This window comes from Hippopotamus amphibius, chromosome 9 (assembly GCF_030028045.1).
Source record: "Hippopotamus amphibius kiboko isolate mHipAmp2 chromosome 9, mHipAmp2.hap2, whole genome shotgun sequence".
NCBI classification, from domain to species: Eukaryota; Metazoa; Chordata; class Mammalia; order Artiodactyla; family Hippopotamidae; genus Hippopotamus; species Hippopotamus amphibius.
In genome coordinates this window covers 24395981-24409769 of record NC_080194.1, presented here as the reverse complement: position 1 = coordinate 24409769, position 13789 = coordinate 24395981, and the positions used below count along the sequence as shown (strand labels likewise).

Below are 13789 nucleotides of genomic sequence, written 5' to 3'. Positions count from 1 at the left end.
AACTTGAGGAGTGGGAAAAGGGTCTCCTAATGCTTAGAGAGAATGGGGGAAATGCCCATTTTTCTTTTCCATGTTTTTTTCTCTGTTCTCCCATATCCCAGCACCCAGGTAATCCTACAGTGGTGGCAGCACTAACAGTGGCAGCAGTGGGGACCTGCAGAGGAACTCTGCAGGAACAATAGGTAAATGAGTGGGTGTGGCTGTGTTCCAATTAAATTGTATTTACAAAATCAGCAGCCAGATTCAAAAGCCTTGCATAAAACAAATCTCCAGGCACAGATTGCTTCATTGCAAATTCTCCTAGCCACTCAAAGAAGAAACAACACCAATTCTATACAGTCTCTTCCAGAAAATAGAAGAGAGCTAATTTTATAAGGGCAGTATTATCTTGATACCAAAAACTAGAGAAAGATAGTACAAGAAAATTAAACTACAGACCACTGTCCCTCATGAGTATAGATACACAAATCCCCAACAAAATATAATTCAACTAAAATTGAATCCAGCAATATATAAAAAGATAACACACCATGACCAAGTGGGTTTTATTCCAAGAATGCAAGGCTGATTCAGTATTTTAAAATCATGTAATGCAGTCCACCATGCTAACAGTCTAAAGAAGAAAACCACATGATCATATCAATGGATGCAGAAAAAACATTTGACAAAATTCAATATCCATTCATGACAAATACAGAAAACTAGAAATAAAAGAGAACTTCCTTAACCTGACAGAAGGCATTCATACAGCCTATAGCTATCATCATACCAAATAGAAAAAGACTAACTGCTTTCTCCCTAAGTTTGATATGTCAGGGATGCCCATCTCACCACTCCTACACTCTTATATTGGAAGTCTTATCCAGTGCAACAGGAAGTGAAAAAGAATTAAAAGCCATTGGAAAGGAAAAAATAAAGCTGTTATTATTTATAATGTATACATAGAAAATTCTAAAAAATCTATCCAAAAAAACTGTAGAGCTATTAAGTGAATTTAGCAGGGTGGAAATTGGCAAGCTGATTCTAAAATTTATATGCAAATGCAAAAGACCTAGAGTAGCCAAACAATTTTAAGAACCATATTGCAGTTCTTATACTATGTGAATTCTAAACTTACTTAAAAATTATATTAACCTAGGCAGTGTAATATTGGCATATAAGAGATAGATATATAGATTAATATACCAATAGAAAACCCAAAGTCTCATTTTTGTATAGTCAAATTTTTCCAAAGGGCCAATGTAAATTTAATGGGAAAAGGATGGTCTTTTCAAAAAATGTTAGAACAACTGAATATTCATAAAGGAAAATAATGAATCTCAGTTCTTATCTGACACCAAATATATAAAAACCAACTTTAAATGGATGATAGACCTAAATATAAAAGCTGAAGACTGTAAAACTTCTAGATGATAATATAAGAGAGAATCTTGAGACTTTGAGGTAGGCAAAAGTTTATGAAAGTGAGATACCAGTAAAACTCATTGAACTGCACATTTTACATGTTATAGTTTTATTGTATATAAATTACACTTTAATAAAGTTAATTTTTTAAAAACCCTCACTGGACCATCAGTATATCCAGGGTAAAATCCAGATTCCTTACCATGGCCCTTTACAATCTGACCATTTTCCATCATTTGTAACCCCACCCTGTCACAACCCCACATAAGCCCATTATATGCTTCAGCTATACTGCTCATTTTTTAGCTAACTTTCCTATCTTTTCTTCCTCGCTTTTATCTACAGTATTCTTCTACCTAGGAAATTGTTTTGGCCTCTTTCACTTGATGAATTCCACTTTTCTCTTTATGACCCAGCTTATTTCTGTAAATCTTTCCTCATTGTCCTTTAGAAAGTTAACTGCTCCGTTCTTTGTTCTCCCAGATCCATTCATGCATACATCTGTGTTATAACATACCAGTGTGCTGTGATAAAGGGTTCTAGTAGAAGATGAGTGATTTGCCTCTCTCACTTCTTTTTTATCTGGTGTAGTATTTGGCATATTATAAATATCCTGCTGAACAAATGAATAAGTACGGTAATAACGTGTTGTCGTTGAAATCTAGTTTCCTCTCATCACCGTGGGTGACACATGCCAAGGGCATTTATCTATCTGCTGTATTTGGTTGCCCCATTTTGTCAACTCTCATGTTGTCAGAAATTTCAGCATGACTGAAGAGAGTTCTCTGTTGTTGAGTCAAAAAGTATTTTTTAACTCAGTATGGCATAAAAGTTTTAGATAAAATTAAATAAAGCCAAGAGTCTCATCAGGACAATTTGCTGTGTATGTACAGCTTATTTTACTGTCCAGAAAGTAATATGACAAGATTTTTTTAACAAATAAAATATTGTATACATACCTATACATTTATTCTGACTAGCGCACGTGCGTGTATGTGTGTGTGTGTGTGTTAATATTTTCAGTAATGATAAATCTTTTTTTAGTAATGATAAATCTACCTTTAGGGGTAAACTGGATATTTGGAAAGCAAGGAAAGACAGTGTGAATAGGGAATTTCTCAGACTAAGAATTTTACATTCGGCCAAAAGCAGAAGGGAACTATAAAATTATGAGCCTGGTTTGTTTTTGTTTTGTTTTGGGTTTTTGTTATTGTTGTTTTCACAACCTAGTTCTAACAATAATTCCACAAGAAGTGCTGTACAACATTTGAACACTTCCAGCATTCTGGGAGTTAGAGACCAGCCTCCCAGAATGAATGCTTTTAAATGATTTAAAGAACACTTACTTTTAAAGTTTAAATTCAGGGTATTGGTTTTTTTTTCCCCCTTTCCTTTAAAATAATGCACAATTTTATTGTGCAAACTTATGTGGCAGGATTTATTTTAAAATTCTGATCTTTTTCTTGTGATTTGGCTTTGAAAAATATTATTAAAATCAAGCTTTTTAGTTCCTTTTTTTCTATATATTGTTAGTAAGCTTTTATGTGATGGAGAATCCATTTCTTTTTTTCTTTCATTTTTGAAATCTAAGCTTTAATAGTGATAATAATGATTTTTAATTTATCCCCCTTGTGGGAAAATGAAATTTTATTGCTCTGAAAGAAACTAATTTTAAAAAACCACTAGGACAGAATTGAAATGAAATCAATTTTGTTCTTGATTGAACTGCAGCACTGCTTTGTGGTATACTAATAGCTGTCTGCCGATAATAAAAACAAGGTGATACAGCTCAGCTCCATAGAGAGTGTCCTTTGCAGCTCTCACCGCAGTATACACACTTAACAACATCAGTCATTTTATATCTATTTGACACTGATTAATTACTCCGATCTCTTCTGGTATTATAGCCACTGCTTTGGCACTTCAGTCAGGCTTGAACAATTGAAGTGAGTGCAGCAGTGTGAACTATGTATTTATTACTGTGACCCTTTGTGCTATTTAATTAACTTAAGTAAGTGCTGTTTGCACCCCCATTTTGAAATTAAGGTTATTACAGAAATAGTTATTTTACTTTTATTTCATTTGAAGACATGAAAATTACAGCATTAGCTTATAAGACAATGTTATGACTTTTTAATTATTCAAATGTTTTATTTAATATTGATGCTTAAAATTTTTTTTGTGTGTGAAAATTTAACAAAATTACCCACTGCTAGTTCATCTTGAGTTGGGCTATATTTTAAATTAAGGGCTGCATAGACCACTTAAATGTATTCTTTAAATCTGAAGTGCAGAATTTGATAACCTGCTTTATAGGCACCAGGGGATATTTACATTTTGACCCTACATTAAGGATTGAATAGGACATTTACAAACTAGCCAACTTAACATTTTTTTTTAACATATCTAAAGCAACTTAAAGAGCAGCAACCATTAGGGCACATGAACTAAAAAATATTTGCAACAAAACCTCATATACATCAACAAAAAAATCACTATGGTAAATGCTCAAAGGATTTCTTTTTAGATGGTGGTTAAACTTGTGAAATATTAATAATACCCATCACTACACTATCACCATTCAGTGATAATCACTGAAATGCAAATCAAAACAGTCAGAATCTGGTTGTTGTTTATCTAAATAACAAAGATGTTTTTATCGTTTTCTTTCATTCTTTTTCTGTTGTTACTTGGTTTCTAATAATGCCCAGTATTGATGAAGATGGCAGGCATGTAAAACTGGAACATACTTCACACCTTTTTTTAAAAAAATATTCCACTTCTCATAATCCATCCTAAGGAATCGAGTGAAAATTTACTTTTTTAAAATCTTTGCTGGGGAAGCTGGGACGAAGCGAGAAAGTAGCATAGACATATTTACACTACCAACTGTAAAATAGATAGCTATTGGGAAGTTGCTGTATAACAAAGGGAGATCAACTCGATGATGGGTGATGCTTTAGAGGGCCAGGACAGGGAGGGTGGGAGGGAGTCACGGGAGGGAGGGAATATGGGGATATATGTATAAATACAGCTGATTCACTTTGGTGTACCTCAGAAACTGGTGCAAGATTGTAAAATAATTATATTCCAATAAAGAGCTTAAAAAAAAAACTTTGCAATTCTAAGAAGTCAAAGTAATGTTGTAATTTGCTTTTCTTTAAAGTGTCTTGCTTTATAGACTTTTTTCTTTTTTGTGTAAACAAATCTTCAACATTTTCTTTTTGGTTTCTGACTTTGGTTCCATACTAACATATATTGTATTACTATACTTACACATTCCTCTTGACTCCCTTCCCCGGTGAGTTAAAATGTCCCACTTACCATGTACTGAATGAATCTCTATACTGGATCTTTCAGTTTCTCTACTGCATTCCACTTATCTATGAATTTATTCGTAAGCCACCACATTTTAAAAACAGCTTTATTTTGTATCTACATACAGTAAAAATTTAATTGTACAGTTTAATTAATTTTGACAAATATATACACCACACTAGTCAAGATATGAAACATTTACATCACTCTAAAAAGTTCCCTTGTTGATCCCCTGTGCAGGCGGTCATCCCCACTGGAGTTGGTTATCCCCAGCTTTAATTTCCAGACCAGGACAACCACTGATCTGCTCTCTATCAATATGTATTAGTGTTACTAATACTTAAGGCATTGGTATTCTTTTAGAATTTTATACCAAAGTTATCATACAGAGTATACTCCAGTTTCTTTGCTTTTAGCACATTTTAAAAATTCATCTGCATATCAGTAGTTTGTTCCTTTTTACTGCCAAGTAGTATTCCTTTGTATGGACTTACCATAATTTACACATGCGTCCACTTGCCACTAGACTTTTGGATTGTTTTCAGTTAGGGGCCATTATGGATAAAATTGCTATGAACATTCATGTAAAAGTTTTTGTGTGGGCATATGTTTTCATTTCTCCTGGGCAGATACGTAGTATTGGGATTATTGGGTTTTATAATAAATATGTATTTAACTTCATGAGAAACTAGCAAACTTTTTCACAGTGATTGTGCTATTCAACATTCCTACTACCGTTGTGGGTTCATTTGCTCCACATCTTTGTCAGCACTTACAGAGGGGATTTCCTCAGTGGTGCAGTGCTTGAGAATCCACCTGCCAATGCAGGGGACACGGGTTTGAGCCCTGGTCTGGGAAGATCCCACATGTCATGGAGCAACTAAGCCCATGCACCACAACCACTGAGCCTGCGCTCTAGAGCCTGCGAGCCACAACTGCTGAACCCACATGCCACAGCTACTGAAGCCCTCATGCCAAGAGCCTGTGCTCCACAAGAGAAGCCACCGCAATGAGGAGCCTACACACCACAATGAAGAGTAGCCCCCACTGTCCACAACTAGAGAAAGCCCATGTGTGCACAGTAACAAAGAGCCGACGCAACCAAAAAATAAAAATAAATAATTTAAAAGAAACAAAAAAACCCACTTACATAAAAGGGCAGTCATTTTAATTTGTCATTCTGTTACATGTGTATGTAGTGACAGCTGTTTTTAATTTGCATTTGCCTTATGACTAATGACATTGGGCATCTTTTCATGTGTTCATTGGTCATTTGAATATCTTTTTTTTTGGTGAGGTTTCTTTTAAAATATTTTGCTCAATTTTTGATTGAGTTGTCATCTTATTGAGTTGTAAGAATCTTTACATGTATGGATACAAGTTCTTTGTGAGGTATATGTGTTGCTGATATTTTTATCCCAATTCCTAGTTTCTCTTTTCATTTTTTTAAGGTATTCTGAAGTTTGTGCTTTTGTGTCCTAATTAAGAAATCTTTGCTACCCTAACATCACAGTTTTTCCTATATGGTTCTTCTAAAAATGTTATAATTTTGCCTGTACATTTAGGCCTATAGCCTATTTCATGTTGATTGGTTCTTTTCCCATTTAATTACTTTGGCTCTTTTGTCAAAAATTAATTGACCATATATGCGTAAGTCTATTTCTGAGCTTTATATATTCAATTTGATCTGTGTGTCTGTTCTTATGCCAGTAAGACACTGTCTTTGTAAGATGATCTAAGTCCTCCTACTTTATTCTTTTTCAAAATTGTTTTCACTATTGTAGATCCTTTAAATTCCATACACATTTTAAACTCAACTTGTTAATTTCTGGGAGAAAAAAAAAATCCCGCTAGGATTTTGATTGGAATTGTGTTGAATCTGTAGATTACTTTGGGGAGAAATGACATCTTAACAGTATTGAGTGTCATCCACAAACAAAATGTATCTCCTCATTTACTTAGATCATCTTCAGCAGTGTTTCACAGTTTGATGAAATTAAATGTTGCATATTGTTACATTTATCTCAAGTATTGTATGCTTTTTCAATGCTATTGTTTTGTTTGTTTTTTAATTTATTTATTTATTCATTTATTTTATTGGCTGTGTTGGGTCTTTGTTGCTGCACACGGGCTTTCTCTGTTTGCGGAGCTACTCTTCATTGTGGTGTGCGGGCTCCTCCTTGCAGTGGCCTCTCTTGTTGCAGGGCATGGGCTCTAGGCACATGGGCTTCAGTAGTTGTGGCACATGAGCTCAATAGTTGTGGCTCACGGGCTCTAGAGCGCAGGCTCAGTAGTTGTGGCGCACGAGCTTAGTTGCTCCGCAGCATGTCGTATCTTCCTGGAGCAGGGATCAAACCTGTGTCCCCTGCATTGGCAGGCGGATTCTTACCCACTGCGCCACCTAGGAAGTCCCAATGCTGTATTTTTTTATTTCAATTTCTAATTCTTCACTGCTCACATGTAAAAATGCAATTAATTTTTTGTATTGATCTTATATCTTGAGATTGCTAAACCTTCTTAAAGTTCTAGTAGTTTTTTTTGTTTGGTTTTGGTTTTGGGTTTTTGTTTGTTTGCATATTGCTTAAGGAATTTCTATGTGTGAGACCATATGGTCTGCAAATAAAGGCTTTTACTTTTCTTTCCCCAATCTATGTAATTTTTCTTCCCCCACATCTTAATGTCCTGACTAGGACATCTAATAGAATACTAATTAGAGGTGGTCAGAATGAGCATCCTTATCTCAGTCCCAGTCTTAGGAAGACAACATTCAGTCTTTCATCATTAATAATGATGTTATCTATAGTTTCTCATAGGTTTTCTTTATCGGATTGAAGAAAATTCCGTCTCTTCCTAGCTTGCTGAAAGTTGTGAGAAGTTAATTTTATCAGATGTTTTGTCTACATTTGTGTGAGACAATCATGATTTTTCTCTTGTGCAAAGGATTTTTGAATCTTTGTTCATGAGAGATATTTACCTGTAGTTTTCTTCTAATAAATTTATCTTATTTTGGTATCAGGATAATGCTGCCCTCAGAATATGAGTTGGGGAGTATTCCATCCTCTTTTTTTGTACATATGGTATTATTTTTCCTTAAATATTTGATAGAATTCCCCAGTGAAGACCTTTGGGTATGTCTTCTTTTTTTTTTTCTTTAAGAACTTTTATTGAGATACAATTGACATACAGTAAACTGCATATATATAAAGTGTGCAATTTGATATCTTTTTCTTATTAGTAATGTATATGTGGTTTTCTAATATAAGTATTTCAAGTTATCAATTTTTCCTCTAAGCACTGTTTTAGGTATAGGCCACCTGTTTTTACACGTTGTGTTTCATAATCATTCAAATCAAAATGCTAATTTTCTTTTTGATTTTTATTTTGATTTATGAGATATTTAGAAGTCTGTTGTTTACTAAGTATATGGGGATTTTTCAAGTATCTTTTTGTTGCCAATTTTTAATTTCACTCAGTTTTGGTCAGAGAACATGTGCCGTATGATGTGTGTATGCTTAAATGTATTAAGATTTGTTTTATGAACCAGCATATGACCCATCTGGGTTCTATAGAGGTCAGGTTGGTTAATAATGTTCAAATCTTCCATTTTCTTTCTTGTTTTCTGTCTGGTTGTTACTATTATCAACAAAGGGTGAATTTTCCAATAATTGTGGACTTGTCTGTTTCTTCTTATGGTTTCATCAGGTTTGCATCATTTTGAAGCTCTGTAATTGTATGCACACAAAAGTTTATGATGTCTCATTTATGAATTGAACAACTTATCAATTTGAAATGTCTCTTTATCTCTGGTTATATTTCTTTCCTTTATTCAGCTTTATCTGAAATTAATATAGCCATTCCAGCCTCTTTATGATTAGTGTTTATGTAGACTATGTCTCTCCTTCCTGTTACTTTTAACCTGTGACTTTATATTTAAAGTGTATTGGACACATTTACATTTAATGTTATTATCTGTATTATTGGATTTAATTCTGTCATTTGCCTTTTGTTTTCAGTTTATATTTTCCTTCTTACCTTTTTACTTAATTGTATACTTTTTATTTCATTTTGTCTCCTCCCTTAACTAATTAGCTATACTCTTGGGTCTGTTTCTATAATGGTTGCTCTAGAGTTTCTAACATGTACCTGTAGCTTCTCAAGACTAACATCAAATGATATCATACCACTACATTTGTAGTTTGACTTTTAAAACAATACTCTTCTGTTTACCCCCTCTGATCCTTTGTGCTGTTGTTATAAAAAATTTCACGTTTCCCAAATGTTTTGAACCCCACAATACATTTGTTACTATTTTTGCTTTAAACAGTCAATTATCTATTAAATACATTTTAAAAAGGAAAAAGCGTCTTATATTTACCACATACTATTTTCTAGCACTGTTTATTCCTTTGTGTAGATCCAGGTTTTCTTTTGGTGTCATTTTCCTTTTGTGTAAAGAACTTCCTTTAACATTTCTTGTAGTGCAGGCGTCCTAGAAAAGAATTTCTTGCTTTTGTTTCTTTGAAAAAAATTTTTTTTCTTATTTTTCATTTTTTTAGGATTTTTGCTGGATTATTCTTATCACTGGTTTCTAGTAAGTTAATTAAGATGTGCCTTAATATGTTTTTGTTATTGTTATAACAACTATTTTCTGCTTATAGGCCTCAATTTTCAGCTCTTTAAAAATCTAGACATTTTAAAATGGATGTCAGACACTGGAAATGTTATTTTGCTGAATATTTGGATTTTGGTTACTTCTTTTAAAAAATATTGACGTTTGGGACTTCCCTGAAGGTCCAGTGGTTCAGACTCCCCGCTTCCACTGCAGGGGTCACGGATCCCATCCCTGGATTGGGAACTAAGATCTCACATGCCATGCAGAGCGACAAAAAAAAAAAAGGAAAGAAAGAAGGAAATATTGCAGTTTGCTTTGGAAGGCAATTAAGTTTTTTAAAATTACCTTGATCTTTACAAAAGATGTTTTAAAGCTTTGCTACGGAGCGCTGGCATGGCCTTTACTCTTAGGATGCTTTCATGCTAAAGCATAATCTGGTGTCTCTGGCAAATCATCCTAAGTGTTCAACAGTTTTCTTCTATTCTTGCTGCTTGGAATTCAGACATCTCCCAGCCTGTGTGAGCTCTGGGAATTGTTCAGCTAATTGCTCCCTGGGAGTTGTTTTTTTTACTGAAAGTCATGGAATTTTGCTGTACACATAATGAGATCAGTATTTAGCTAAAGTCTCAGAGTACTGTTAAGTAATATAGTGATAGTGGTATTTTTGCTGTTCTTACTTTAAATGCTGCTGTGTTTGCTTTTTTATCATGTTTGCTCTCAAATTTTGATAAATATTCTCTCAGTAAAGAAAGTTACTCTTTATTCTTATGTAGATAAGAGACTTTTTCTATGACTAGATGTTTAGTAAAGGCTCATTTATCATTATACGGTTATTTGAGCATGTGTATGTCCTAAAATCCTGCAGTTTCCATCCTAGAGAAGCTCTTGTCTTATGAACACAGCAGACATATATAATAGTAATCATAGCAGCGTTATTTGTAATTAAAAAAACTGGAAACAATTTAATGGAAGAACATAAATAGTAGTCTGTTAATACAGAATACATCACTATGAAGTGGAACTATTTTGAATAGGTAATAATAATAATAAATTAGAATCTTGGTTAGCACTGTAGGTTGGAGAAGAAGAATGTGATTGGAGGGACATAGGGTCATAATACGGGTTTCAGTCATTTGGGTAAGGTTCCAGCCTGATGTTGGGTCTGTGGAGATCATTTCATTATTTTTATATTTCAAGTATATATTATCTTTTCATACATAAGAAGTACAATATTAAGTAATTTAGTAAGCAACTAAAGTAATTTACACTGACACTGCTTATAAATAGGAAGGAATTAACAACCCATTAATTTGTAAAATTCAACACTTGTTAACTTGTGTTAGTAATTCAGTAACAGTAATTTAAACCATATAATCAAGTTGGTAATTACTCTTCTCTGTCATATACTTATAAAACTAATAACAGTTTATCATAGAGCAGCTACTCATTTCCAATTTTAGAATCAGTGAATGATAAGTTCAGGATATGACCATTGGTATAAAGTAGCAATTTTAAAATGTTGGTAAAAAATATAAGCAAGAAAATATTGTCTACATATTCAAAATTGGAAAACTCTCTTATGTTTGTTGCAGATACTTATGACTTCTTTTCTAGATTAATGTCTTAATGGTCAAGAAAACATGTATTATAGCTTATTAACGTTACAGAATAATAATTATTATATAAATTTTAATATTAGTAAAATGTTTTTATAAAATGGATACTTTTTTTGTATTTTAATTTCTTTAAGCTCTTTATTGGAATATAATTGCTTTACACTGTTGTGCCAGTTTTTGCTGTACAACAAAGTGAATCAGCTGTATTTATACATATATCCCCATATCCCCGCCCTCCCTCAACCCTCCCACTCTTCCTATCCCAGCCCTCTAAGTCATCACCCATCATCGAGTTGATCTCCCTGTGTCATGCAGCAGCTTCCCACTAGCTAGCTCTTTTACATCTGGTAGTGTATATATGTCAATGCTACTCTCTCACTTCATGCTGGCTTCCCCTTTGCCCTCACCCCCATCCCGTGTCCTCAAGTCCGTTCTCTACATCTTTATTCTTGCCCTGTCACTGGATTCATCAGTACCATTTTCTTAGATTCCACATATATGAGTTAGCATACAGTATTTGTTTTTCTCTTTCTGGCTTACTTCACTCTGTATCACAGACTCTAGGTCCATCCACCTCACTACAAATAACTCAGTTTCATTCCTTTTTATGGCTGAGTGATATTCCATTGTATATATGTGCCACATCTTTTTTATCCATTCATCTGTTGATGGGCATTTAGGTTGCTTCCATGTCCTGGCTATTGTAAATAGTGCTGCAATGAACATTGTAGTACATGTTTCTTTTTGGATTATGGTTTTCTCTGGGTATATGCCCAGTAGTGGGATTGCTGGGTCACATGGTAGTTCTATTTTTAGTTTTTTAAGGAACCTCCAAACTGTTTTCCATAGTGGCTGTACCAAGTTACACTCCCACCATTCTCTGCACCCTCTCCAACATTTGTTGTTTCCAGATGTTTTGATGATGGCCATTCTGACTGGTGTGAGGTGATACCTCATTGTGGCTTTGACTTGCATTTCTCTGATGATTAGTGATGTTGAGCATCTTTTCATGTATTTGTTAGCCATCTGCATGTCTTCTTTGGGGAATTGTCTATTTAGGTCTTCCGCCCATTTTTGGATTGGATTATTTGCTTTTTTGGTATTAAGCTGCATGAGCTGCTTGTATATTTTGGAGATTAATCCTTTGTCCGTTGCTTCGTTGGCAAATATTTTCTCCCATTCTGAGGATTGCCTTCTTGTCTTGTTTATGGTTTCTTTTGCTGTGCAAAAGCTTTTAAGTTTCATTAGGTCCCATTTGTTTATTTTTGACTTTATTTCCATTATTCTAGAAGGTGGGTCAAAAAGGATCTTGCTTTGATGTATGTCATAGAGTGTTCTGCCTATGTTTTCCTCTAGGAGTTTTATAGTGTCTGGCCTTACATTTAGGTCTTTAACCCATTAAATGGATAAATATTTTTATTAACAATGTCTGAGTAGTAAAATTTTGGCCATCTCATGCCCATTATAAATATACATTAAAACTGTAGTAATCAATTTTCAGATAGAGATAGGGAGACACTACAGTGTAGTTGAAGAACATGAGCTCTGGAATCAGACTGCCCTACTTTACATCCTGGGCCTTCTCTAACTGGTAGTATGACCTTGGGCAAATTGCTTAGTATTTCTTGACCTTGTTTCTCATCTATAAAGTTGAGGAAAATGTACTTAACCTAATAGAGATATTTTGTAATCATTAAGTGAGATAAGTCACGTAAAGGTCTTATAATAGGGCTAGCAGAAAATAAGTGTTAAATATTAGCAGTTACTGTTATCTAATGATTAACCTGAACTTCCTACAAAGATCGTGTCACAGGTAATCTTTGTCAGGCTGTTGATGAGCGTGGCATGTGACATAGTTTTATAGAGGAATATGTCAGATACAAAAAAAATATAGAGGAATATTATAGAGAAATAGGTTAGATACAAAAGCCAAAGGAAGCCAAATGTACATATTAACACCTACACATAAAATCACCGTTACGTTATGTAGAATGCATCTTAAGCCACATTATTTCTCCCGTTACTCTGATTCCTTACTTTTGTATTAAACTGGATAAGCCTTGCCTTTTTTGTAGGCTATATAGGCTTTTTTGTATCAGTAAGGGGATCTTTATACTCTGAAATATAACTATTAGGTGGTTATGTTGTGTTTTACTGTGTTATTTTCAGTACTGTATTGAAAAAACCTGTGCTGGGTAAATATGTTAGATCCACTTTGTTGAAAAATTAAACATAAGATTGCCCTAAAAAATTTAAAGTTAAAAAAAATTAGGGAAACATTTCACAACAACAAAAAAAAGGGAAGTATTAGATCTACCATATTGTTACTTTTCTGCTACAGTGTATTCCTTAAATTCTGAAACACACTTTTTTGCCTTTCTTCTATAGATGAAGCCTTGAAAGGAAAGATCACAGTGCACAAGAATAAGAAAGATCCACGTTCTCTCATTGTGACCCTCACATTGAATAATTCAACACAGACTTACAGTCTCCAGTGAAAAGGCCACAAAAGCACAACTAATTTGCAGTTTTTATTGTGGGGGAGGGGTGGGTGGGGGGGTGGGAGGGTTTTATGTGAGCACATGGATGATGGTCCTTTCCTGAGCTCCCTCAGCAGGAGACAAGCATGGCAGTAGTCTGATGATTCAGCTAAGGAGGGAACTGACTGATCCCGGTGATCCACCACCGTATTCACATTCTTGGAAATCTGGTCAGTGAGATTTAACCAGATATAACCCCTACATTGAGTTTAGCTGTATTGAAGGTTATTTAAATTTGCCTAAATTTGAAACAGAGATAGTCTTTTGTTGTTTTAATAAGTTTCTTACTATCAGTTTTA

General features: G+C 34.2%; 1 protein-coding gene across 7 annotated transcripts in view; it reads left to right on the top strand.

Moving 5' to 3' along the window:
- The window catches only part of PRMT3 (protein arginine methyltransferase 3), a 134286-nt gene extending 120779 nt beyond the window's left edge, over window positions 1-13507 (top strand). For 6 of the 7 annotated variants that reach the window (XM_057749758.1, XM_057749754.1, XM_057749755.1 and 3 more), the window contains one exon: window positions 13339-13507. In XM_057749758.1, the coding sequence (XP_057605741.1) occupies window positions 13339-13448 (110 nt within the window). In that variant the 3' untranslated portion in view covers window positions 13449-13507. Of the gene's footprint in view, window positions 1-101; window positions 183-13338 lie in introns of all 7 variants that reach the window. The other variant, XR_009055540.1, reaches the window with a different exon arrangement.
- The last annotated feature ends 282 nt before the right edge of the window (window positions 13508-13789 follow it).